Source organism: Grosmannia clavigera (assembly GCF_000143105.1).
Source record: "Grosmannia clavigera kw1407 unplaced genomic scaffold GCSC_82, whole genome shotgun sequence".
Classification (NCBI taxonomy): Eukaryota; Fungi; Ascomycota; class Sordariomycetes; order Ophiostomatales; family Ophiostomataceae; genus Leptographium; species Leptographium clavigerum.
Window position 1 is genome coordinate 520,785 of NW_014040576.1, and position 27,153 is coordinate 547,937.

A 27,153-nucleotide genomic window follows, 5' to 3' on the forward strand; every position below is an offset into this window, starting at 1 on the left:
GGAGGAAAAGCCGCAGAAGCCCCTCTATTGCCTAGCTCTGGTGCTAGCGTTTGGGCGGGATCTGCGCAGATGAGTTTCCGTACTCTGTAGCCAGTAAAAGGCGTTCGTTGCGTAGAAGCATTGACTGCCTGGCGAATGACGTGATTAGGTTGTGCACCGAGACCGGCTGCCATTGGCGCAACCGAACGTTCCCTCGCCATTATCCACCTGCCTCTTCTATTTCGAGAAACGTCCCCGTGTAGCTTCCGTGGAAGGTGTGAACACAAACAGATCTCGTTGGGCCTTTAGACTGGGCCAGAGCAAAGGGAATGAGAAATGCATGGCTTTCCGACTAGCTGCATCTCCCACAGCGACTCTCACTTCAGCTGGACAGGGGTGGGTAAGACACACGGTGTGATCCTGAATAGGCCTCCTTATTTTCCGAGCTTCTGCATCTTCATTGGCTCTGAACAGCTGCAGATGAAGTCAGAGGCAGCCGGTTTGCCGACTCTGTAGCCGCGTGCCTTACAACGACTGATCTGCAATGCAAAGGAAACGCTTTTTTCAGCATATCGACCGCTTTGCCATCGTCGCGGGCAAGGGCCTACTGGAATGAAGTTGCCCCAGCCGGCCTAGCTTCTTGGCCGCCATAGGAGGAAAGCTCGAGGTGGATAGACGGGTTGCATCCTCTCCTCTACGAGGCGGATCGGGGTGTTTAGTATTGTTGTGTAGATGCAGATAGCCGCTGCAACTCGGATTTTATCGCAGTTGGGGGAGTAGGCTGGCAGAAGAAGAAGTGAGAGGTCTTGCGTTCGTCCACCTTGCTGCTGTTTGGTTTCTTTTTTTTTTTTTTTTTTTTTGCTGTCACGTCGTGTCGTGCTCGTTTCCTCTCCTCTGCTCTTCGGACCGCTCAAGACAACGTGAGCTAGTAGCCAACAGCAACAAACATGTCTGGGCCAACAGCACAGCACTCCCATGTCGGTTATAAAAAACTAATATTGCTGTCTTAGCTTCTTTTCTTTTTTGATCGACAATACCCGCAGGCACGACACCTGGCAATCGCAGCCTGTCCTATTTCCACACCGAATGTACTCCGTATATACGTCGCAATGGGCGAAGTTATCGTGTCTCAGCCGTGCCTTTTGTTTTTGTACCTCGCTGAAATGGTGATATCCAGACTAAAGACAGTGTTTATAGAACGTCCAGAGAAATTGTTGCACCGTCACGCAGAAGAGCGTAGGAAAACAGCAGGATTGTATAAGCTCGGAGGATATGTTTACTGATCGGGGACAACAAAAGTCCTATGTACGGGAAGTTCCATACAGATGCAGTAAGAACAAACGCTGCAAGTTCGCTTGTCTAGGAAGGAGCTGCTTGGAATAATGTTTACCGCCGCTGCCACACAAAATCCGTGCTTATTCGTCTTCGCTTGGCATAGCATATGTAGCGATCCAATTGTCTTGTCGAGTCTAGAGCGATTGCCTCATTTCCCTTGATAGCAGCGAATTTAATTAGAGCAGCCTAAAAACTTTATGGCCATACAGTAGCAGATCCAGCTACCCATTCTTTCGGCACACCAGAGAAGTAGCATTGTGCTTGAAGAGTCTGGATTATTTATGGTTTATATAATTTAAACACCCTGGTCCTAACCGCCGACTTTGCAATCCCCCATTTCCTATCCCATGAATCATGAGGGTATCCAAGACTAGGAGAATACATATTATACATGCCGTGCCGAAATAGTACATACAACGTAAACGCCATACACCGTCATTTTTTCTCTGCAACGCTACAGCCGTGACGAGGTACCACTGCCGGGTTTTCCGCCAAACCTGCCACTGTGACCGCTGTCACCCGCAGCAGCCCAAAATTGGTCGAAATCAGCGCTGCTGTCGACTACCTGAGAGTAACTATGGCCCGATGCTCGGCGTCCGGAACGACTGCGGGCGAAAGACTCCGTCACGGCCACCGACTCTCCCATCGGTATCAGGTGAGCGCTGGTGTGATAGGGAAGGATGGGCTTCCGTGGGCGTCGCGTTGTCGGCGAGGTCTTGGCTGCCGATGGCGAGGCTGTCGAAACCGGCTTCCGCGTCGACGTCATAATTTCCTTCAACTCCTTGTCATCTGCGGTGATCTGTGCACGGATAAAGGCCAGATGATCGGCACCACCGTCGAGTTCACGCAGCGACTCCATGACCGGCTTGCGCGGCGTGTACGGAAAGTGGTGGAGCTTGGGCGCGCGGCCAGCTGCCGGTTCAATGTCTGGATCCAGCCGGGCCTTGTCACCATGCGCGAGTAAGGTCGGCAGGTCGATGCTCTCGCCGTGCGGGATTTTCTCCTTGTGGCTGGGCGTTACGCAGTCCATGTCGACCTCTTTGCGCAGGACGTGATCGATATCAACCGCCGAGAAGAAGGCACACGACTGCGGCAGGTCGCGGATGCCCACCTGCTCGGAAAACATCGCACGCGTCCAAACGTTGGCCACCTGGAGGGCCATGGCAGTGCGGTATTTGTCGTGGTTGCCTACCAGATAGCGAATCTCGTCGTGCACAGTAATGGCCAGACGAGCGTCAATTTTAAAGCGCCGGATCAGGTAGTCCATGGCCACGATCAGGAGATGGAGGTAGTCCTGGCCGGACGATTGGATGGCCCAGTTGATGCGCGATGTCAGGTAGCCACCTTTGCTGATGAAGCGGCCCATCAACGCCTCCGTGATGCCTGCACCCAGAACAGGAGTCCGCGGGCGTTCCTGCTCGGCAAACTCCTCCAGGCGGTTGAAGACAAACGATTCGGTGCCGCCGCGCCAGAATGGCCGCTTGCACAGCGCCTTGCGGTTTGTGCGAGTTCCCTTTGTGGCCAGATACAGTTTTGTCGCGATCGATACGGTCTCTGCCTCGGACAGAGACGGATTGAATTGGCGCAGAAGCTGCGCCGCAAAGCGGAGACCTGCTCCATAGATCCGCCCGTAGTTGAACACCTTGGCGTCGTTGCGCGTGATGCCAAGAATGCTGGCTGTGCGGGAGTGCAGATCTGTCCCGGCAGCCTTGGTTCCCTCTAGCGTCATGAATCCGATGGCGTTGCCGCCGTGCAGACCAAAGGTGGCATCGCCAACGACAGAGGCGATCCACAGCTCTTCCGAGTCCACATCGGCGCCGACAAATGAGTAGCCCGGCGGTGCCTTCACCATGGCCTTGAGCTCTGAGCCAACCCGGTTCTTCTTCGCATTGCTGGCTGTCAGCCATGTATTTTCCACAGCACGACGTGTTACTGTGCCCATGGGAATGACCTGCGGCAAGATAAATCCTTGGTCCCGCACTGCTGACTCATCATCGTCGGCCTTGCTTTCCTCGCTTGCTTCCGACAGCTGTCCGTTGTAAACAACCAGCTGCGACTTGATGCGATCACGGGCGCTCATCCAGTAAGAACACGAGGCGTTCATCTCCAGCGCTTCCTTAGCGTAGGCGAACTCGGACGAGAGAAGGCCCTGTTCGAAGTATGACAGGTAGCTCTTGGCCATGGGATTGACACATCGTGCTGTGGGCCCGTCTTTGTGGGGCAATTTGAAGTAGACATGGTGAACGTCATTCTTGAGCAGCTCAATCTTTTCGTCTTCCATGTCGCACCGGGCCATCTGCTTCTGGTCGTAGTGCACTGCTTCGCTCACCGGGACCCGGAATGTCCAACCATGCTTGTCAGACCAGACGAGCGGGCGTCCGTCCCAGGATAGGCGCAGAAGGATCGGGGCAATGCGTGTCCGAACGGTCAAATTTATTTCCGCGTTTGCCGAGGGAAAGAGGCCTTTGTACCACGTTGGCTTTCCGGGCATCTTCTGGTTAAGGGCAGGGCGATCGGCTTCCCCCTTCCGCTTGCCCTTCACCATCCTGACGGGCTGTACGGACCAATCCAACTGCTGCATCCAAGGGTCTTGGCTCCATTTGTCCTGGTCGTCTAGGATCTCAAGCGCCTCATTTGCCAGAGAAATTAGCCGGCCTTGAACGGCATCAGACAGCTGGAGGTACGTGGCCTCGGCATTCGCAATGTACGTTTCCCAAGATTTGTTCACGGGGAGGATGACGGACGAGAGATGGCGAAGGGCAGCAAAACTGACCGGGTGAGGGCACACGTCGAGGAAGTTGGGAAAGACGATCTGAAAGACGCGGTGCGTCACGGCGACGTCAGCAGCACAGTAGTACAGCAGGGAATCGAGCTTGTCGAGGACCCCAGTCCGGTCCAGCACGCCAAACTCATCCCGAACGGACTTGTCGATGGCGACGTCGAGGTGGAATTTGGCGACATCACGCAGCGAATTGACAGAGCTTCGGCCGACCCATAACTCCTCCTCCTCGGCCGTCAGCGCACTGTTCTGCAGCAGCTGTGACAGCTCAAAGTTGTCAGTGTCCTGGGCGACGCGATCGCGCAGCTCGCGGTTCTTCTTGTGCTTCATCCACGTCGGCCGTTGCTGCGAACACATGCCATTGACGGCAACATGCAGGGACATGGTGTCCAGAAAGGCGTTGCGGGACTGTCGCAGGTCGTATTCCTCCAGGACCCGGGCACGGTCGTAGCCGATGTTGTGGCCGACGACAATCCGGTCTGCAGCCGGGTCGCCCAGCGGAATCAGCTGGCAGTCGTTGTCCGACTCTCCCAGCAGCCATGGCGACAGCCAGGCATACCAAGCCGTCGGGCTTGCGGCACAGGCCATGACCGCAAATGGGCTTTCTTTCCACAAGACTTCGGTGTCAAACACGAGCATCGCCTCCTCTGGGCATGCTACGGCCTCGGTCCGGCCGTCCTGGTAGTACTTGGTCCACCCGCTTTGCCGCTCCCACCGTCGCGGAAGCGGGGGGGCGTTTGCGCGAGAAAACTGCTTCGCCAAGCTGAGAAAGGGCTCGGCAGCGTCTACGCCAAGCCTGTAAAAGTGCTCGTCGAGCGAGTCGCCCTGCAGAGGAGGGAGATCGAAGGCGATAGGATCTGTGATGCCGGTGTTCTTGCCCAACAGATCGTGGCGACGGAGGTGGTCCTCGGCCAGCTTGACCAGCTCTTCAGACGGGGGATTGCTGCCACCAGGAAAGATCTGATCGTAGATATGGTTGCTGACCTGCTGGACTCCGATCGCGTTGTAACGCGCCTCGGACGGCACTGAGAAAATGGACTGTCAGCTCTCGCGCCCTCCAAGCTTCATTGCTCGCTTAGCCCCAATATCTTCCCACCTACAGGCAAGAGTGGTCTTTGCGTCCGTCAGGGCAGATGCCCACCGGACTGCAAAAGACCATGGCCGTCGCGGTGTTTGTCTGCGATGCCAGGCCATCCGCGCAAAGCCTGCAGCTGCAGAACTCTGGCTTCGGCCATGGCCGGCCAATGGCCGGAACATGACGTCGTCTTGGTCTTGGCCGCAAAAGAGGTCGTGCGTCGGTGGCCCACAAGGCTACGACCGAGCTTGTTAATTCACTGAATCGTCTGTAGTTGTTTTCGCCTATCCCGGCATCTAAAACGAATGAAGCCCACAGAGGAGCCAAGTGCACAGTGTGCTGATGGAATTAAGTGAAGCTGAAAATTGCCTTTTTTTTCCATTTAGAGACATCCCTGGCTTTAATGCAAGGACCCGCTCTGTTTTTTTCGCGCCGTGTGCGCTGAGATGTATAAGCTGCAATCCGAGCTAGTCAAATTAGGAAAGGTCTGAGTTGCGACACGGTGCGACAGCGAAGATGCCCATATGTGCATACGTGCATACGGCACTACTCCGTATACAGCTTCGTACTCGTACTTGTTCGTACACGCAGCCTTGCCGAGGATCTCCAGCGCGTCGCCAAAACAGGTCAGGCGATTATTGTATTTAGCGCTCTCAACACCGGGGATTCGTTGGTGCACTCCATAGCTCTCCCTCTGCTGTTCCATAAAAAACACTGTCTGTTTCCAGCGACCCTTGCATCGCTTTTTGTCTCTGGAAACTGTTTGACTGTGCCCGCAGTGAATATCGACGTATCCGACAATATTCATTTACACGGCATACCAGGTCCCCTCTCTGGCGGCTATCGCCACTCTCCTGGCGAAAAAAGCGTGAGATATTCGTACGCAATTACGGCGCCGGCTCTCTGCCGCTTCTCGCCACACTCTTCTTACGTCTCCGAGCCGATTTGCCTCGCACCTCTTTCCCCCGTCTATTTGCAAGGTAGCCGTGCAGAGCGGATATGGCGAGCCCTAGCACAACCTTGGACCCGATTGATGGTGAGTATCCACTGGTGAAGTGAAACTGGCCTGCTTTGTCAACAGCACTTCTGGGCACACCTCCTCCGAAGAGCCCGCCGCACTCGCCCTCCCCCCCGCTCAGCCTCGGCCGTGCTCCTGATTTGTTCTCCCTCCACGCTGCCCTGACTTGGTATCGCACAGTTCCAGCTAAGAACCCGCTCAGCAGACGCTGCCGCGCCCTACGAGTACACGACGGACTTTTATGCCAGTGATCCTATCCTCGAGTGCCTCTACAGCTCCGGAGACGGCTCCTACATCCTCGACTTCGACGCACACCTCATACGGTTGTCACAACAGCCGTTCATGCGGGGTGCTGGGCCGGCTGCTTCGTATCCCTCCTCTCAGCTGCCCGGCCGCACGACAGCCACGAGAACCTCGCTCGGAGACTCGGGTGACGCTCGCCGAAGCGGGCAACGTGGCGACGACAGCAGCCTTTCGGCCCCGACGCCGGCCGATGACTCAGTACTGCCGCCATTTCTGCAGTCCAGCCCACCCCGGACATCTCTTCCACAACAACAGCTGCCGCGAGACCGGCTCCGGCCATCGACACCCCGCGGCCCCGAATTGAACAGCGACGACTACCTTCAGCTTTTGGCCACGGATAACTTCTCCTCCCCATCCATCTTTGGCCGTGGAAGTCCAGCCGAGCGGACGACCCGGAGCGGCTCACAGCCAAAGGTCGAGATACCAAGCACAGCACGACACCAGAAGTCAAGTCCGCTTGACAATATGCCACAGACTCGGAGACGGTCAAGCGCGGCTGCGGCATCCAGGCTGCGGGGCGCCAGCACGGTTGCAAGCGGCAGCTCAGCTGCCGCTGCTCTGCCTGGCTCTTACCCCGACGCCACCGCGTCGTCACCCATCACGGAGGCTTCGCCGACACGAACGCGGACTGCCGTAAAGCGGAGACGAGGCGGCGAGCCGGTGACAGCAGCTTCTACTTCGGCATCGACATCAGCATCAGCGTCAGCATCAGCATCAGCATACGCGACCTTACCATTACCAGCATCTTCCTCCACACCAGCAACCGGTGCCGATAGCAGTCGTACATCACACACACCAAAGAAACGGCCACGGCGGGGAAACACCATCGTGCTGGACGACGACCTGTTCGGCTCGGACGACGACGGCATAGATGTCGTCAACCTGACCGGGATTGATCGACCAGGCGCTGCCAGCCAGGAAGACGTAAAGGTCGCGATCGAGCCTACTCCGGCTCCCTCGAACAAGGTCAAGCTAGCCAGCTATCAGTGCGCCATCTGCATGGACGACGTGACCAATCTCGTGGTCACGCATTGTGGTGCGTGTTTGCTTTCCCCATCCGCAGAGTCTGTTCCCCCTCTTGGGCTGTTGCTGACATCACTCCTTCAGGCCATCTCTACTGCGGTACATGTCTGCACTCTTCGCTCTACATGGACGCATCGCGCAAGGCGTGTCCGATATGCCGGCAAAAGATCGAGCTGCGCAGCTCGGGAGCGGCAAAGTCGGCACGCAGCTACTTTCCCCTGGAGCTGAAACTCATGACACGCAATCGGCAGGGCAAGCAGCCAGCAAGACAGTCGTGACCCGCGCAGAGTGATCTACGGGTAGGATGGTGGGCATTGGCACTACAACTCGACACCCAGCCTTCTCGTTAATAGAACCCTTGCAGCCGGCTTTGCCAGGGAAAGAACTACAGCTCGAAGAGACGATGTGTTTGGACCTCTTCTCTCTGACGGCACAAGCCTCAACCCTTTTTTTTTTTGTGGCCGAAAGAAATTTTCTAGAGCCTTTTTCCTTAATCTATACCAGTGTCTTTTTGGGAGGGTTTATTATCGATGCATCACGGAATCACGGAAATGGCCAGGTACGGAGAAACTGGGGGAAAGAAGCAGGCTGGCTGACTTTTTTGTGTTTCGGTTTATTTATTGTTAGCAGCTGGACGATGCAGGATAGAAAGAAGCCCACGAACAAGACATCATAGGAGGCATTTGCCACATGTTCATGCTACCAGTATATTGATCCATGTCCATGCAATAGACCTCTCCTGCCGTCCCCTATATACAATTCCAGTACGGCTATTCGAATACCCCCCAAAAAAAACACAAAAACCAGATGCAGATGGAAAGCCAGAGCACACACAACGCCTTTGTCTTTGCCTCCTGGCCTCGCCCACTCTCGTCTAATGGAACGCGACCCGTGCTGGGGTCTTCTGTGGCTGGACGGGCGCCTGGTCCTCAAACTGCGAGTGTTAGTGGTTAGCAGAGAACAGAGAAGTCGCAGATGGAGGTAAACCCACCTCCAAAAAATTTGTCGCCACAATCAGCACCATGAAGGCCTCGGCCAGCTCCTCAACCATCTCATCTAGCAGCCGCGAGGACACTGCTCCGATGCCGGCTGATCGCTTCAGCACGTGCATCACCAGCATGCGGTGCTCTGCCAGAAAGCGCCGTCCTTGCTGCACGTTGTGTGAGCCCCGGCTGACGATGGCCGCACCGACCACCCGTGCCGTCTTGACGAGCAGCTCGTAGTGCTGAGTCAGCGCCGCCGTGTTGGCCGGGTCGACCTGCAGTTCCGGATCCGCCGCAAACAGCCCGCTCAGTTCGATCGCCCGGAAGAGGTTCGCGTGCAGCACAAACTTGGCACCGTCGCGTGTTTGGCACAGCTGTAGTAGCAGCGCCAGCTTGGCGTCCTGCGACATCTTCTGGTCCAGGCTGCCCGACTGGATGATCGCCAGGCCGTCTTGCAACGTCGTCCGCAGCGAGTCGACAAGCACGCCGATAAAATTCAGACGGTTCAGCAGCTCCACCACGTGCGTGTCTTTCTCGTGCTCGCCCAGTCGCACAAGCGAGCCCAACAAGATCAGCGCGGCTGCCTGGCAGGTCGAGTCGCTGCTGTAGGCGTCGTCGCAGATGACATTGAGCACCCGCTCGCCACACATGTCCACCGCCTTGCTGGCTCGCTGCATCCCGGTCTGCTGGTATGTCTCGGCATTGTCGCCGTCGCCCTGGTTGCCGCTGTCAATGAGCCCGGCCACGTGGCGGTAGCATATGTTATAATACACAGCCCGCAGTTCGGGACTGCCCACCCATTTACACACCGCATGCAGGCAGATCTGGAACAGCTGGAACAGCTTATCGCTCACAAGGCTGCTCATCTGCCGGCCCTCCCTGATTTCGCTTGCGTTGAAGTCGTTGTTGCCGCTCTTCTGGGAGCCCAGTTTGAAGAGCAGCGCCTCCGCCAGCTTCGCCAGCTCGAATGCTTGTACCGGGTTTTCGGTGCTCGCGGCTTCCAGCCCCGGCAGGATGGCTTGCAAGGCCTGGAGGAGAAATGACACCTGGGCTGTGCCACTGAACTCGTTGGCTTCGAACATTACCAGAAGCAGTTTTGCCCACGACTGCAACACGATTTGGTGGTTGTTCGCCAGCTGTTTCTGTCGGTTGAGGATAGACAGATATTCCAGCATCAGTACCTCTTCACGCTGCATCTCCTCTCTCAGCTCTTCGAATGCCCGTTCGCCAAACTGGGATTCCTTCATGATTTCTGCCGCCTTTAGCAGAGCAAGTTCCCGCGCCTTGTCCAAGTCGTAGAGCGTTTCGCCGTAGGGAGTCTCGTCCATGGATGCCCGCAGATCCAGGTCCTGCAGGAATTTCAGAGGCGGCGGCGCCGTTTCCCACCGCGTACTGCTGCTGTTGCTGGACATGAAGTCGTAGAGCTCGAAGACGGTCGGGGTGGAAATCGGCTCGCCACTGTCATTCACAACCTGGCCGTTCAAGGCGTCAAAGATTCGCCGCTTCAGGCTCGGCATCCGGTTTTGCGACACGCTGCACAGTTCGATGCCAATGTACTCCAACGTCATCGCACGGACCGCCCAGAATTCGATAAACCCTATTGACGCGTCCGTTGTGATGAACTCAGGGCTGTTGGTGGACAGTCCATCCCACGGCAGGTCCTGTTGCAAGGTCACCTCGCGGATGAGAAGATGGAAGGCAAAGTCGTTTTCCCGCAGGTCGGACAAGACGATGGCTGACGATAGCGGCGAGCGCCATAGCACTTGGAATATGCGCATTATCTTGTGCTTCAGCAGAATCAGCCAGTGACGCATGCCGAGCTCATCGTCCCCAAACGGTGCCTCCAGAAGCACGCGGAGAAGGTTATGGAAGAGCGAGGTGCGGTCGTCAAAGGCACCTCCAGATTCAACACTTAAGGCGTCAATGCCACACCGAAACCCAAGAATCAGGTGAGCTATCGTAGGCTTGTTGGGAGATGCCTGCAGACAAGAGTGGAGGAAATCCAGCATGAAGGTCTTGATACTGTAATTTGGCGACTCGGCTTCGAGGCCGGGATCCAAAGGCGCAATCATCTCCGAGATAAAGGCACCAGAAATCGCGCTCGCCTCGCCGTCTTTCTCCAGCGCCACGATAGCCTTGTTCCGGCGGGCATGCTGTCCTGGACCGGGGTTCCACGCAGAAATCACCTTAGGCGAGACAGATACCTTCTCGAGGAGTTTCAAGCAAGCCAGCGTCAACGTCGGGTGCCCCAAACCACAGCAGCTTCCCAGATTAACAACGACATCCAGGCGATTTGAAATGGCCTCCTCAAAGAAGCTGTACGCTGAGCTGACCGGCTTTCTCCGGTCCCCCACTTTAAGTCGGATGAGCTGTCGTACCAGATCAAGATACGTATCCTGCAGGTCTAGAATCTTCGAGACCAGTTGTACCGCTCGAATGATGCCGAGAATAAGCGGCGAATCCGGGTCTGCACCTCCGATCTCTGCCGTATCTTCGGGGATGGCTTTGAAAATCGACTCGACAACATTGTGGCTGTACATCCACTCCATGACGCGTGCAAATGGGTGCAGCTTGACGTACGCTGCCAGGTCGGTTGTTGCAATGGCACTGTCGACAGGCAACGCGGTCTCGTTTGCGATGAGAAGCAAATCCTCATTGAATGTCTCCAAACATGCTAGAGCAAAGTCGAGAGAGCTAAGCCGCAGAGCTTGCTGCTGTTGTTTGTTCTCCAACTCCTTAATATGCTTCCCCAACACTGTGTTCAACACAAAGTCAACGTAAGGATCAATCCCAGGCATCCGCATCGCGGCTCCATAGTTTTCTGGGAAAGGCAGAGCGTCATTCAGAGGCGATTGGTCTCTTGCAGGAACAACAAGCGCTAGGAGAAACTGAACAAACGCGTAAGGCTGCTCGAAGCCTTGGGTGAGTTCGGAAAGAAATCCCTCCATGTAATGGCTGGGAGTCGGAGCGTTCACCGGCATCATCTGCTGAGTGTGTTGAACATAGGCGCCGGACATGTAGTCATCGAGACAGTTCCACATGATATAGCTGATCTCGAGAGACTTTTCGGACAGCAGGGCCTTCAGCGCCGTGAAAATGCGTGCTCGAAGGGGGCCTGGTACTGGCAAGCTTGCCAGCTGGAAGAGCACGCCTACCAGCGAAAAGTCCTTGCTCTGCAGTAGCCACATCCGAGCAGTATAGCTGTTCGACGAGATCCGGGCAATGAGCCGCAGGTAGCACTCCAACATGATGGCTGACTCCGGCTCTGCTTCTTCCTGATCATCGCTAGGCTTGCCACCACGGTATGTCAGAGCTGGGGCTGGGCTGGTATGTGCCCGGATTCGAGCAGTGAAGAATTCGAGCTCCTTGACAACCTGAACCCAGGTGAGGGACTGAGACTTCCGTATCCGGCCGGTGTTTGATGAGCTATTAATCTCGTCGAGAAGGAAATCGTGGGCAGCCTCAGCAGACGCCTCGTTTCCAGAAATAGACCGAAGCATCTCACAGAAAGCGCTGACCAGTGGAGTCGACGCCCGATGGCTGGCCCATTGCATAAAACCAGCCAAGTTGCTTTCAGGGTCCGCCCAGAAAGCCTCAGCTGCTTCTGGCCGGCCTTCGTATGCGCTTGATATGATGAGAAGAAACCGCTCCAGTTCTAGGCTTTGTTCGTGCATCTGGCTGAGCTGTCTTTGCTCGTCCTCCTCGATTCTCAGTTGCCGGATCACGTCAGGGAGGTTTGAAATGAAGGCATCAACAAAATTCTCCAGCTGTTCCAGGACCCGGATTCGGAAATGGTCGGCAAATGAAACAGAATCAGTAGGCAGAGGCGGACATTTTCGCTGAATCCAAACTTGGACACCGCTTGGTGTTGGATCTTGCCAGTCTCTTATCTCAACATCAGAGGAAACGGCGAGAATGAAGTCCAAGGCTCCCTCTTTTAAGCACTCTGAGAATGTGTCCGCCCGCTCCTTGTCCTCTGGTACGTAGTGAAGTAAATTAGCAAGCGACACCAGACTAAGGAATTCTAATGAATAGTACCTTTGTCCACATCGATATTATCGAGAGAGACATCAATGTCATCCATGTACCACCCACTGTACTCTGCTATCCACCAAGCACAGATGGCGGCGCGCAATGATGGCATTTGCCATACTCCGTCATCTTCGCGGCGATTGACAATCTCGTTCAATCTTCGGGCCTGAGCCAGGTTAGAAACGCCATCTGGTGATCCGAATATGCGAATGTAGCAGGCTAGAGTGGGGAATAAATGGACTGTGACAAAAGTTAGCATATATGTATCACGCGTCTGAATATATATTGCAGACGAGCAGCAGATCTCGAAACCTACGTAGGAGGCAGTCATAGCGATCCAGTCTTTGCAGGAGCTTTAGGAGGTCTTCAAAGTCTCGAGCCTCTGCTTGTCGCTTCTCAACCGCACTAAGTAGCACTATAGAAAGGCCTTCGTGCTGCTGTATTAGGCTCATCCGGGAAAAGTCAAACATTTCCTTGACCTCCGCGGGCTGGTGCTCCTGAAGAACGGAAGCGGCAGTGGCGCGATCTGTCAGTTTCTGGAGCCATGTACGTATTTCCTGCATCGCAATCATGCAACGAGGAACAATACGTTTCTCTGGCCCCAGCGCTGGCTGTTCCGGAAGAGCAGCTCCGTATATACTCTCGGTCACGTAGTCGCCAAAGATAGCCTGTACTGCCGGGTCCAGGTCTTGATCGTCCGCCAACAGGATGCACAAGCGCATGCAATCGAGCACGAATTTGCGCTGCTGGTGAAACCGGATAAGTCCACACTCCAGCAACGGACGGCCAAGTGTGACCACGTCATCTTCGGAGTCGAGGAGTAGCTGAGCGGCTTGTATCTCGTCCAAGTCTAGTTCGTCTGCGAGCTGTAATATGCTTTCTTGAAATTCCTTGTTGACGGAGTATTCTTCGTCACCAACTACAATTTTTCCTGTTCGACGGCAAGGTCAGCACATAAATCCAGCCAATGGAAGGCAACCACGGGACAACATCAACATGTTGCGCTCTTCCGAGAGGGTCGCCTTCTCACCTGACTCCACGGTTCTCCGACTCTCCTGTTTCCGGGGCTCCTTGTCGACAAGGCTCTTGAAGCGGTCCGCATGGGCAGCAAGTAGCGGGTCCAAAAGCTGAAGGTTGTCGAGTCGGTGCTCGGATACAGCTATCAGCTCTCTATGAAAGGCTTGAAGCGCCTCGAGAGTACTGGCATCGGACATGGCGGGCGACTTGATGCGTTCGTGAGCGCACGACCATAGCCAGTTTGCCGCCTCAAGTTCTAGGATAGCGACGGCGGTGTATAGCGGTCTGCTTCCGCTATTTCGGGCTTCTTTGGCAATCTGGTGGGCGAGCGGGCTTGGTGGGGTTGGCTATCGCGAAACATGCGTCTCGAGAGTCGATTTTTGAAGGGATCGCGTAGCTCTGCTTAGTGTCCCTGGCCAGTTTTTTATCGAGAGGCAGCTCGAAAAGTTCCTGGTGGGGACATCATCGCGCCCCAGCACCAATCAACGATACAGGAGCAAAAGCGGTGAGCGCTACTGCCGCTAGCCTGTTTGTTTAAAAAGAAGGAGCCGCCGTCTCACGCGCCTGCCAGGCAACGGGAGCAGGCGCGGAAGAAGAAGCTTGTAAACATTTGGAATAGGTTCAGTTCCCTGCTGTACGACTTCATGATTTAACGATGAACAGCGCTGCATTTTGTCTTTTGCGTACGTTGTACCCTGTGTATCCGGTCCATGCGAAACTTTGCCCCTGACGCTTCGTTGCTCTTCTTCCGCACCACTAATACAGCAGCTACAGAGCATCTTTGAAAGCAGCGGATGCAAGCCGTCCAAAAGTTGACTGCGCCTATTCCTCAGAGACAAGGAAATCTCACGAGAAATGAACAATTTATAGCTCCCAAGTTTTGCGGGATTATTTTCACCTCATTCATAGTCAAAGAGCGCGACTCATAGGTATAACCAGATGCCGCCAACGCGGGCGAGAACCGCTGTTGCGGGAGACGCCAGTGCAGAGAGTATCCGTGGTAAGCAATTGGGCAATCAGCGTGACTGCTTAATCTTGTCCACATCCCCTCACATGCTGATTCGTTTACTATAGCTTCTATCGCCAGTGGAAACTCGACTGAGCGGTCTAAAGCTCTGCAAGGTAAGAAATTTGATTAAGCGCATATTACTGTGTGACTAACACTGTTAGAATTGATATACTTCTTTACGAAGAAGTCACAAGGAGCTACACAGTGAGACAAAATATCTCATGATTCGCCTGTTACAGACCAGACACAGCTGACCAGGAGCAGGCTGTCCCTGGACGCGAAGGCGTATCATAACCTAATAGAAGCCCTGTTCCAGTGTTCTGTCACAGAAAAAAAGACCTATCTGAGTGGCAAGAGAACTACTAAGACTACCGCTGAGGCAAGGCTTGCGGCAAGTGCAGAAGCATTACGGCTAGCCGTAAACTATGGTGCTTCCAGGTTGAAACGCAAGGTGGCGAGGGCGATCGTGGACCACATTACGGAAACACTCCCTGGACGAGATCTAGAATATGTCGAGCCTCTTCTTCAAGACTACACCAAGGCTCTAGTAGCGCTACTTAGCCACCCCTCCAATGTCGAGCAGCTTGGTGCTTTTGATGGCGAAGGCTGGCTGGTCTGCGCCGATTTTTTTGCCGAGGCTGTAGACCGTTTTGCAGAAGTTCCGGATCGCGACACGTTGGCCTTCGGTACATTTTCTCGAGCGTCTCCGGCACCAGGCACTTTACCAAACTCCAACTTCTCAGGAAGGTCGGGGTCTATACCCAAACAGCGAACTTCCTCTCAGACATCAAGCAAGATTTTGGAGACGCTCATGCAAGGACTTCTTTACCTGGTTTCAGCTCCGAATGCACCTCTTAAGTTGAGGGCATCTCAACTGTCACAGGCTGCTATTCGAGTGTTGCAACTGCAATACCTGGGCATCGGCCATCTGCAGCAAGCAGCTTTTGCAACCATCAGGTGCATCGTCCAAAGCGTGAGAGGAGATGACATCTGCTTGGTAGAAGGCATTGCGCGAGAAGTCGTGCCACTGATTGGCCATTGGTGGCATCCTCGCTCATCAGCTAGCCAGAGCGAGTCTGTCAACTCCATGCGAGAGGAGATACTTCGAACGCTGTTTGCGCTTCAGCTCCATATAAGCGCTCTTGCCCTGCATTCCCCACATTGTGGGATTTTGGAGAATATTAAGGATGTCCTCGACTCGTTGTGGATGGAGTATTCGAAAAGAGATGACCGGACGAGATTGCAAGCATCGGACATTTCGTTTTCATTCATCCCTACCAGCTACTTCAGTGCGCGCATCTTCGGTCTCTCTACGCATGATGCGATGTCTGAGCGTCGATGGGCGGCTATAGAGGTCATGGCCCACCTCGAGTCAATATACATGTCCAATGCAAAAAAACTCGACAGTCCCGATGAAGCAGACAGAGATGAGCACCCGCGCAAGAGGAGACGTGTCGGCGAACGGCCAGACAGAATAAGAGACAACCTGAGCTCTTCTGATTTAGGACTAAAGCTGACGGCACTTCAGATAATACCCTTCTTTCTGCAGGCAGCGAGCCCCATCCCGGTCGATGCTACATCCGATCTTCTCTCTCATCTCAGCCAATCCATTAGTGACAAGCAGGTTCTGGTTAGCTCCTGGGCAATGATTGCCTGTGCAAGGTTTGGACGGAACCCGTCTATCTGTTTGATTATAAACGGCTAACAGATAACAGCTGCGCAGCCCAGATAAGTGCAAAAGACAGCTCTCTCTCTGAGACATGGATGCAGATCTGGCAGATTGCCGCTCGGTCCGTTAGCCTACCTGGCACGAGCCGTGCTGCCTGTGCGCTGCTTCATACCATCCTGGAAGCAGAGCTGATTCCGCACCATGTGATTGGAGACGATATAAACAGCCTCGTTACCGTGGCCGAAGTCAGTGGCCCGGCGGTTCTTTGCGACTCGTCTCTCATATTGATGCTCCACTTGCTTCATCTTCGAAACACTATTTTACCAAGTGCCAGCGAAGTCACTTCAAATCAAATCATCCGCTGGGCATTTTCAAGATGGAAACCAGGTGCGAAAATGTGGCCCTGCATATCACTCTATTTTCTGACTGGCTAACGTTGCGGCAGGTGACTCGAACTTTGCTTCTTCGTACTCGGCCCATGCACCATCGTTTGATTTAGTGAATCTTTTCATGGCATGCTTAGGTGCTCAGAGCTTAGGATTTCCATGTCCTGTGGAGCCTTATGGAGGGTCTATAAGCCAATCTTGGAAAGATCAGGCCGAGGCGGACGAGATGATGCGGTATCTTCTGTTGCTGCCAGACATAGAGTCTTTGCAGGTAAGACACATGGCATGTGTCCATTCCTCCATAAGCGACACGTCCTCCCGATTCCAGGACTCTGCGAGCTCCAACTCTGCCAAAAAGACCGTTCTGGAGCTTCTCCAGCCGGTGACTGATGAGATCATGTCGATGACGGACACCTGGACACGACGGGGGAGCGATAATGCAGCTCAGATTTCGATTCCACGAATGCAGAGTCTGGCGGCGTTCTGCATAATATGCAGCATTCTCACGCCACAGCTCGATCCTGTCAATTCGAGTCTTGCGAGGGATCTGGAGCCGACTTTGCTGAAGCTTATTGACGTCATTTTAAAAACACTTCATGAAGTGGGCCAGAGCAAAGCACTCTTTGAGGTATGGCTTTTTGAAGTCGCTTTTTATCTGCCCAGTATAACGGTGTCAGAAAGTGAGCGGTTTGGAAAGGAGCATCCAGTCTTGCTGAAACTTTTCGCCAAATTGTCCCAAGCTCTTCGCGTGGAGAGCACCAAGCAGAGTTCTGTTCCCGATGGAGATTTGATGGAGCTGGACGACGAGTTTGACACAGCAGTCAGCCAAGGAGACGTCACTTCGAAAACAACGATCATACCGAGACAAACATTGTGTCTCGACATAATCCCGGCGTCCTTCTATCTCAATGTGACCCAAAGACTTGAGCTACTATGGCACTGTCACAAAGATGGGAACGACACGGGCGTGCTGCCAGAAGCCTTTGTAGACCAGTTTCTGGAGCTGTCCAACGAGGACCTGCTGCTATGCCACAGCTTTGCAAAGGAGCTGTTTCGATCGGACTTGGTTGTGACTCCAGAAGATTCGCTCAGGGTTGTCGAAGTCGTCGGAGACGTGATTGGGCTAGGAGAGTACTCATGCTGCGAGGCGGCACTCAGTATGTGCATCGACATGATGCAGAGCTTCATTTGCACATGGCCGGATGAGAAGCTGGAGGTGTCGGCCAGAATTGGAGATCTCTATTCGTATCTGGTGCAGCAGTCACTGCCGAAAAACTCGCTGTCGGCCAACGCGCAGATCAATCTGTCCGGACTCTTGTACCGGTTGCTGGAAATCAACTCGTCTTATGGAGGGGACCTTGGTTTGGCGTCGTGCCGGTCAACGCTGCTGTCGATTCTCCAGAACGGCAGCATGGCGGTCAAGTATTTTGTGGGCATGAACATACCGAAAGTCTTTGGCTTGTACGTGTTGAAAGTACACGATGACCTTTTTGTGGACATTCTGGAAATTTTGCCGTCCGATGCGGGCTGGCCTGAAGGCATTGCCTTCCGGCTTCTCGCGCTGGCAAAGCTGGCGTGCACGTGGCCAACGCTACTTCGACGGTGCATCTACCACATCTTTGAGACACCAGGCCGGCTGAGGCAATGCGCCAAGTTTGCGAGCCGCTGTTTGGCACAAGTATCGAATGCACTGGCACTGGCATCGTCGAGAGATCTGTTTCAGCTCTTTGCGCCGCAGCTACTCTACACCTGGCTGGAACACGACCCGATCGACGAGATCCCGTACGAGATATTCTCATTCAGCAGTCTTGACGGGCTGATCGACCAGGCGCAGACGGAGGCAACAGCTCTGATGTTGATGCGCGGCCAGGACATGGCTGCATCGCATATTGCGCAGCGGCTCGGGCTAGAGCTACCGAGTCTAGTGGAACAGAACTTTGCGGAGGTCATGGCTTACAGCGTTGCCCACGACATAGCGATGGCGACAGATAGGGAGAAATCGAAGGCTGCAGGCGAGAGTCGGCTGCGCAAACTGCTGGGAAAGGATCGGTTCCTCGATGCTGTGTACTACAATATGGCAGATATTGTTGGGATCCTGTTCAATCTCATTGACCAGGAGGACCCGATCGAGAAGTATTTCAGCAAAGACGACTCCCTGCAATATGCGGCCGACATCATGGCGGAAATCAAAGGGTTTGGACACTCTCCGGTGGTGCTGCCTCCCAACCAGCAGCCAATGTTCAGGGGAAAGTTTCTGGCGAGGGAGCTTGCGCACCTGTGCAGCCGGACAGAGTACGACCTCAGCACGCTGTGGACACCTGCCTTGGTGGTCTCTGTGGCGAGACGGCTCATGAATACGATTCGGCCGGCGTTGGGGTCTCTGCACGCGTGTTCTGTGATCCGAAAGGTGCGGGTGCTGATATGTCTGGCTGGGGAACAGGCAACCAGCTCGTACCCGTTGGAGATGTTGCTGCACGCGATCCGACCGTATCTACAGGACGCTGAGTGTGCGGACGATACGCTCGGGATGACGCGGTACCTTTTAGTCCGAGGCACAGGACACCTCACGCAATTTCCGTCTTTTTACGCAGGGTACTCGCTGTCGATGCTGGCGTCTCTGCGGATGTTCCTGGAGTCGAGCCAGGCCAGCACGACACAGGAGAATCAGTTCAAGGCGACGATGGGCAAGGCACAGCACTTTCACACGTGGTTCACGAAGCAGCTGCTCGAGTACGACTCGCACGCGTTTAAGGACGATGCACAGCGGACGGCATTCCGGTCGATCACACAGTCGGCAACCAAGATCCGAGCATCGGGAAACGCGGAGAAGGGGACGCCGGAGAGCACACTTCTACTGGAGATGCTGAAGGACGGCGCGCGGCAGAACAGGCTACTGAACGAGTCGGCACGGGATCTGGTGCTGGGAATGCTCTGTGGTGACTTCCAGGTGCCGCCATGGGGACGTTCGGACATCATAGAGACGGACCAGGACGCGCTGGAGCACGAGGCAGAGGTATGGAAGAGCTGTGGCGCACAGGCCCTGAGTGAGGGCTACCTGGTATGGGCTGGACGGGTGGTGGGACGGTCGTTTGCAGCATCGGGGACGGTGCCGGAAGAGCTGGTGCGGGAGCTGCACATATCACAGGACCGGCAAGCGGCATCGGCAAGCGGCAGCTCGGAGCAGGGTCTACTACATCTGCTGGAGACGCTGACGGTGAACCGCGAGTCGGTGACGGCAGGACTAGCCGAGTCGGGGCTGCGGACGATCGTGTCACAGGCGACGAACGAGGGAGACAGCAGTCTACTGCTAGCGTGCCAGGCAAGCTTGCCGGAGCCGCTGTTTGTGTCGTCGGCATGGGGCCTGTATCGAACACCGCCGTCGGACTTTGATCGGGTGGCACAGAAGCGACAGGTGAAGCAGACGAAAGGAGAAAGGTCGACGGGTGCTGGAGTGGACGTGTTCGCGGCCAGCCAGATTGAGGAGGCAGACTGGACGCAGAATCTGGCGGTACACCTGACGAACAGCATCCCAGAAGATGTGGTGCTAGGGGTGCTAGGGCCGATTGTCAGGCTAGAGAAGGGGTTCGCAGAGAAATGCCTGCCGTTCATCGTGCACCTGGTGCTGCTGTTCCAGGTGGACAAGCAGCAGACATTGAAGCGACAGCTGTCGGAGGCGGCGACGCAGTGGCTCGGCTGCAGGTCGCGGTCAGGGCGAGAGAACGTGAAGCTGCTGCTCAGCACGATGGTATATCTGCGGACACAGCCGCTGCCAGGCGAGACGTCGATTGCGGACCGGCAGCAGTGGTTGGCGATCGACCAGACAGTGGCAGCAGCAGCGGCATCGCGCTGCGGGATGTTCAAGATCGCGCTGCTGTTTGCAGAGATTGGGCTATCGGAGACGTCAGAGACGTCACGGACTCGCAGCTCGGGGACGAGCACGAGCATGACGACGACGGAGCGGCGAGATCTGCTGCTGGGGATCTACGAGAACATCGACGACCCAGACGCATACTATGGGGTGCCGCAGAGCCCGAGTCTGGCGAGCGTGCTGGCACGGCTGGAATATGAAAAGGACGGAGCGAAAGCACTGGCGTTTCGAGGAGCCCAGTACGACAGCCACCTGCGACGGGGCGACATGGGGGCGCTGGCAGACAGCCGGGCGCTGGTGCAAGCACTGAGCAACAACGGGCAGTCGGGACTGTCACAAGCACTGCAGCAGGCACAACAGGACGCGGGTGGCGGGACGACACAGACGTCACAAGACAGCACGTTCACGACAGCACGACGGCTGGGGGTGTGGAATCTGCCGGTGGCGGCAACGAGCAGCAACGGGTCGGTGACGATGTACCGGGCCTTCCAGCAGCTGCACCAGACGACATCGGCAGTAACAGCACAGCAGGCAGTTTGGGCGGGCTTGGGCCGGACGATGCGACAGGTGGTGAGTCGTAGCGCGACGGTGGCGGCCCTACGACGACAGCTGGGGGCACTGGCGGCACTGACAGAGCTGGACGACGTGCTGAGGGTGCGGGGAGCAGACGAGCTGTCGGCAGTACTGGCCAAGTTCGAGGAGCACAGCGGATGGATGAAGAGCCGGCAGTACGACGATGTCAGCCAGCTGCTGTCATATCGCGAGACGACGCTGAGCACGATCGGACAGGCAGACTACCTGCGACGACAGATGCAAGTGTCGGGGGCAGAAGCGCGTGTGGCCGAGGTCAAGGGTCTGCTGCTGTCGTCGCGAATGTACCGATTCCACCACGCGATGCAGGAGTCGCTCAACGTGACGACAGCGCTGACAGACCTGATTGAGCCGAGCGCAGCCATGGGGCTGCAGGTGGAGGCAGCCGTCAAGATGGAGACGGCCAGCTCGCTGTGGGAGCAGGGCGAGCTGATGGCGTCGATCGGAATCCTGCAGAGCGTGGAGGTGCAGCAGCAGACGGTAGAGGTGAGTCGGGCAGAGCTGCTGTCGCAGATCGGACAGGCCGTCTCAGCCGCACGACTAGAAGGCGCAGACGCGATCCAGAAACGGTACCTAGAACCAGCACTGGCCGAGCTGCAGGGCGGACGAACGGGCGCCGAAGCCGGACGGGTGTTTCACCAGTTTGCGACGTTCTGCGACGAGCAGCTGCAGAGCGCAGACGGACGGGAAGATCTGGCACGGCTGCAAAAGCTGCGACAGGGAAAGCGAAGCGAGGTCGAGCAGCTGGAAGCACTGGTGGCCGGGGCACGGGACACGGCGACGCGCCAACGATACAACAGCCACCTGGGAAAGGCACGACAGTGGCTGGCGCTAGACGAACAGGAGCTACAGCGAGTGGAACGGACGCGGGAAGAGTTTGTGCGGCTCAGCGTGGAGAACTACCTGCTGGGGCTGCAGGCGTCGGACGAGCATAACAACGACGCACTGCGCTTCACGGCCCTATGGCTGGAGCGAGCCGGCGAGACGGGAACGAATGAGGCGGTGCGCCGACAGCTGGAAGCAGTGCCATCACGAAAGTTTGCACCCTTGATGAACCAGCTGACCTCACGGCTGCAAGAAGGAGGGGGAGCCTTCCAGAAGCTGCTGATCGGACTGGTCTTCCGCATCTGCAGGGAGCACCCGTACCATGGCATGTACCAGATCTGGTCGGGCGTGCGGACACGGCCAAACGCCAAGGATGCCGTGGCAGTGCGACGACAGAAAGCGACAGAGCGAGTGGCTCGCGAGCTGGCACATACAACCGCCGTGGCAGCCATCTGGCAGGCCATCGACAAGACGAGCAAGTGCTACCACACGCTGGCGGTCGAGCGTGACGGCCGCTACAAGGCGGGACAGAGGGTGGCACTGCGTGATTCGGCCGCTGGCAGCGCGCTGCTGCAAAGTCTTGCTCGCTATGCCATCCCGCCGCCGACATTGACGATTCCGCTGCGGGAAGATCGGGACTATGGCCCAGGTCACGTGCCCACGATTGTGCGACTCGAGCCGACCATGTCGGTGGCACTAGGCGTGAGCGCGCCCAAGATCCTGACGGCTGTGGCCACCGACGGCCAGCGGTACCGCCAGCTGGTCAAGGGCGGTAATGATGATTTGCGCCAGGACGCCATCATGGAACAGGTCTTTGCGGCCGTGTCGGGGCTGCTGCAACGCCACCGTGCAAGCCGACAGCGGCGGCTGGGCATCCGCACATACAAGGTGCTGCCGCTGACAGCGGCCTCAGGCCTGATCGAGTTTGTGCCACACACTGTGCCGCTGCACGAATACCTGATGCCGGCTCACGAGCGTCTGCACCCACGCGACCTGCGGGGGGCCCAGTGCCGCAAGGAGATCTCGGCCGTGCAGACGCAACCAACAAACGCTCGCGTGGCTGCGTATCGTCGCGTTGCCAGCCGCTTCCGTCCGGTCATGCGCTACTTCTTCCTCGAGACCTTTCCCGACCCTGACGACTGGTTTGCGCGCCGGCTGGCCTACACGCGAGCGACAGCAGCTGTGTCCATGCTTGGTCACGTGCTCGGCCTAGGTGACCGACACGGCCACAACATCTTGCTAGACGCCCGCACCGGCGAGGTCGTGCACATTGATCTGGGCGTTGCCTTTGAGATGGGCCGCGTGCTACCGGTGCCCGAGCTGGTGCCGTTCCGGCTGACGCGCGACATCGTCGACGGTATGGGCATCAGCGGGCCTGAGGGCGTCTTCCGCCGCTGCTGCGAGTTCACTCTCGACGCCATGCGCGCCGAGACCTACTCCATCATGACGGTGCTGGACGTCCTCCGCTACGACCCGCTGTACTCGTGGTCCATCTCGCCCGTGCGCCTGGCGAAGCTGCAAGAGGCCCGGGCACGGGCCGACGACGGCGACGACGGAGAGCCCGACGTGGCTGCGACTGCAACTGCGACTGCGGCTGCTGCTACCAACACGGCTACTGCTGCCGCTACCACCACGTCCACAACCAACCACAATGAACCGTCCGAGGCCGAACGCGCGCTCGAGGTCGTGCGCAAGAAGCTGTCCAAGACGCTCAGCGTGGCCGCCACGGTCAACGATCTGATCAACCAGGCAACTGACGAGAGAAACCTGGCGGTGCTCTACTCTGGTGAGTAGTCCAGAGTTGCCGCTTGCCGTGTTCAAACGTGAACGTTACTGACACATCTAGGATGGGCCGCATATGCTTAGTAATCGCTTAGTAGTGAATATATTGGATAGTGAACTATTGGATAAACGCATCTACCGTAGCGGGGTGCTCCGGCTTTTAGCCTGCAAGGCCGACGCGTTGCCAAGCTTCCCTTCCCACTCCACCAGCCGTTCGTCTGTGCTCTCCGTCCGTCATCTCGACCTCTCTGGCGACTGCATTCCGACCGGCAAGAGCGGCAGCCGGCATACACCTCGACGCACGACGACGCACAGCCACCGCAGGTCGGTCTCTGCTCTCTCCACTATTCTCTCTTATCTCGTTTCCGTCATCCTCATTCACCTCTTTTCATCCTTCCCCCCCTCCATGCATCCGTCTTCCGGACCCGCAGACGGCCGTCTCCCTGCATCCTCCAACTCGCTTGCACCGAACAGCAGCAGCAGCAGCAGCAGCTCCAGCGCCCGCCGCCGACAACGGGTCGACTCCAGCTCACAGCCCCAGCCAGCAGCCCTGGCTCCACCCGAGGCCAAACGTCAACGGTCGTCTGGCCGAGACATCTTTCCGACCATGAACGCCAAGACGCAAGGCAAGCGGCCCGATGTGATCGACCTGACGGAGACGCCGTCGTCACCGGCATCCGGGCCTCTCGCGGGCTCTTCCACCGCTGCCACAATGGTCCACACTTCCACCAACACACACGCCAAGATGATGCCGCCAACAGCCGTCTCGGGTTTCCAGCCGCACGCGGGCGCCAAGAAGCTCGTGATCAAGAACCTGCGGGTGGCGTCGACCTCACGGGCCCAGGAGATGGAGCAGTACTACCAGCGGACGTGGACGGAGATCGAGGAAGCCGTGAAGGCCATTTTTGCCGGCCGGCCGCCACGGCAGCCGCTGGAGCGGCTCTACCGCGGCGTCGAGGACCTCTGTCTGCACGACCAGGCACAGCGGCTGTACATGACGCTCAAGGCACGCTGCGAAGAGCACCTCAGCAAGACAGTGCTGCCGCAGCTGCGGGCCGACACGCGCGGCGCCTCCAACGTGGACGTACTCCGGGCTGTCTACCGGCAGTGGCAGGTGTGGTGCGACAAGTCAACGCTGATCCGGTCGACGTTCAGCTATCTGGACCGGGCGTACGTGCTGAACGAGCGGTCGCTGCAGCCGATCAACGACATGCTGCTGTACCGATTCCGCCGCATGGCCTTTGACGGCAAGGCCACGGAGCCGCAGGTGATGCCGCCGGGACGACAGGTGCTCGCCGGCATGTGCGATCTCGTGACGGAGGACCGTCTGGGCCACGCCCGGTTCGACGGCTCACTGCTGCGCGAGGCTGTCACCATGATGCACGTGCTCAACGTGTATGGACGCTACTTTGAGCCGGCTTTTCTGGGCGCTGCCGAGACGTATCTGCGCGAGTTTGCCGCCGAGCGTGACACTGCCGCTGCCGGTGACTTGACGCCTTACATCCTGGCGGTCGATGCGCTGCTGCGCCGCGAGGACCTGCGCTGCAATGAATACAGCTTTGACAGCTCGACCAAGAAGGCACTGCTGGACATGGCGCAGCGGCTGCTGATTGTGGAGCGGGTGCCGATGCTGGTGAACGAGGCCAGCGTGGCGCGGCTGCTGGACGGTGGTGCGGGCGGTGGGACGGGCGACGCGACGAGCGTCAGTTCAGCCAAGGCGCTGTATGAGCTGCTGCGGCTGCCACGGCTGCAGAAGCAGCTGCGCCGACCATGGGAGTCGTACATTGAGGCGGCCGGCACGGCCATCGTGACAGACACGGCGCGGGGCGACGACATGGTCGTGCGGCTACTGGAGCTGCGACGCGGACTGGACGTGCTGGTGCGCGATGCTTTTGGGCGCGACGAGGACATGGCGCACGGTCTGCGCACAGCCTTTGGTCGCTTTGTTAATGGCCGGCCGGTGGCAGATGCCTGGCCGTCGGGTGCGTCCAAGGTCGGCGAGCTCGTGGCCAAGCACGTGGATTTGCTGTTGCGCGGCGGCCTCAAGGCGCTGCCGCCGGCGTTGCTGTCGACCGGACGCGACCGGGCGGCAGCTGAGCAGCGTGGCCAGTCCAGCACGGGCGATGAGGACGCCGAGCTGGACCGGCAGCTCGATCTCGCACTGGAGCTCTTCCGCTTCATCCAGGGCAAGGACGTGTTCGAGGCGTTCTACAAGAAGGACCTGGCACGGCGGCTGCTGATGGGCCGCAGCGCCAGCCAGGACGCCGAGCGTAGCATGCTCGGCAAGCTCAAGACCGAATGCGGCTCCAGCCTGACACACAATCTCGAGCAGATGTTCCGAGATCAAGAGCTGTCACGTGACGAGATGGCCGCATACCAGCAGTGGCTCGACAACCAGCGAAACGACAAGGACAAGCGGCGCGACGACGAGGATCGCCAGGCCGGTCGGCGTGAGATCCGGACGAGCGGTGGCGTCGACCTGCACGTCAGCGTGCTCTCGTCGGCTGCGTGGCCGACGTACGGGGCGGTGCCGCTGCGGCTGCCGGCCGACGTGCTCGAGCAGGTCCAGCTCTTCGACGGCTACTACAAGGCCAAGCACACGGGCCGCCAGCTGACCTGGATGCACGCGCTGGGGCACTGCGTCGTGCGGGCGCGATTCGACCGCGGGCCCAAGGAGCTGCTGGTGAGCGCCTTCCAGGCCGTTGTGCTGCTGCTGTTCAATGGAGGGGACGAGGGAGACGATCCAGACACAACACCTCCCCCCGAAGCCCTCTCGTACGACCAGATCGCGGCGGGCAGCGGGCTCGAGGGCGGCAACCTGGACCGGACGCTGCAGTCGCTGGCGTGTGGCAAGGTGCGCGTGCTGACAAAGCACCCACGGGGACGCGACGTGCGGCGGACAGACACGTTCTCGGTCAACCGCGGGTTCACCGACGGCAAATACCGGATCAAGATCAACCAGATCCAGCTGCGGGAGACGCGGGCGGAGAACGCGGCAACGTACGAGCGCGTGTCGGCGGACCGACAATTTGAGACGCAGGCGGCCATTGTGCGGATCATGAAGAGCCGCAAGAGCCTGCCACACGCACAACTGGTGGCCGAGGTGATTGGGCAGACGAAGAGTCGCGGGGCGCTAGACCCGGCGGAGATCAAGCAGAACATTGAAAAGTGAGTAAGAGGTGAGGTGAAGAGGAGAGGGGGCGTGACGAGGCGAAGTGAAGACAGAAGAGAGGAGAGAAGAGAAGAAAAGAGAAGAAAAAGACGGGAAAAAAGCTAACATCCCCAGACTCATCGAAAAAGACTATCTCGACCGCGAGGGCGGCAACTACGTATATCTCGCATAAAGACGACAAGACCGTTCATATATCATCCTTTTAAGCGAAGCATCTCTATAACCGGGCATAGGTACAGGTGGGGAGGCCACCAGAGATAGGCTCACCGCCCGATAAGATGGGCCGATAAGACAGCCCGATAAGAAA

At 57.2% G+C, this 27,153-nt stretch overlaps 4 protein-coding genes across 4 annotated transcripts; 2 read left to right on the forward strand and 2 right to left on the reverse strand.

Moving 5' to 3' along the window:
• Nucleotides 1–1,768: 1,768 nt before the first annotated feature.
• On the reverse strand, nucleotides 1,769–5,350 carry CMQ_7910 (DNA polymerase gamma; the record flags this gene model as incomplete). Its single annotated transcript, XM_014313550.1, has 2 exons — nucleotides 1,769–5,118; nucleotides 5,194–5,350. The coding sequence occupies 2 exons, from the start codon at nucleotides 5,348–5,350 to the stop codon at nucleotides 1,769–1,771; spliced, it is 3,507 nt and encodes a 1,168-aa protein (XP_014169025.1).
• Nucleotides 5,351–6,167: 817 nt separating this feature from the next.
• CMQ_7935 (zinc finger, ring-type containing protein) lies at nucleotides 6,168–7,790 on the forward strand (the record flags this gene model as incomplete). The annotated part of the gene is made up of 3 exons (XM_014313575.1): nucleotides 6,168–6,204; nucleotides 6,392–7,525; nucleotides 7,597–7,790. The coding sequence occupies 3 exons, from the start codon at nucleotides 6,168–6,170 to the stop codon at nucleotides 7,788–7,790; spliced, it is 1,365 nt and encodes a 454-aa protein (XP_014169050.1).
• Nucleotides 7,791–8,386: 596 nt separating this feature from the next.
• On the reverse strand, nucleotides 8,387–13,741 carry CMQ_7912 (nuclear pore complex subunit; the record flags this gene model as incomplete). The annotated part of the gene is made up of 5 exons (XM_014313552.1): nucleotides 8,387–8,446; nucleotides 8,504–12,471; nucleotides 12,534–12,767; nucleotides 12,844–13,458; nucleotides 13,558–13,741. The coding sequence occupies 5 exons, from the start codon at nucleotides 13,739–13,741 to the stop codon at nucleotides 8,387–8,389; spliced, it is 5,061 nt and encodes a 1,686-aa protein (XP_014169027.1).
• A 742-nt stretch (nucleotides 13,742–14,483) lies between these two features.
• On the forward strand, nucleotides 14,484–27,018 carry CMQ_7794 (phosphotidylinositol kinase; the record flags this gene model as incomplete). The annotated part of the gene is made up of 9 exons (XM_014313434.1): nucleotides 14,484–14,544; nucleotides 14,619–14,666; nucleotides 14,793–16,183; nucleotides 16,282–16,609; nucleotides 16,668–16,879; nucleotides 16,937–23,392; nucleotides 23,558–23,678; nucleotides 23,839–26,842; nucleotides 26,961–27,018. 9 exons carry the CDS (start codon nucleotides 14,484–14,486, stop codon nucleotides 27,016–27,018), a joined length of 11,679 nt encoding a protein of 3,892 aa, XP_014168909.1.
• Between the last annotated feature and the right edge of the window lie 135 nt (nucleotides 27,019–27,153).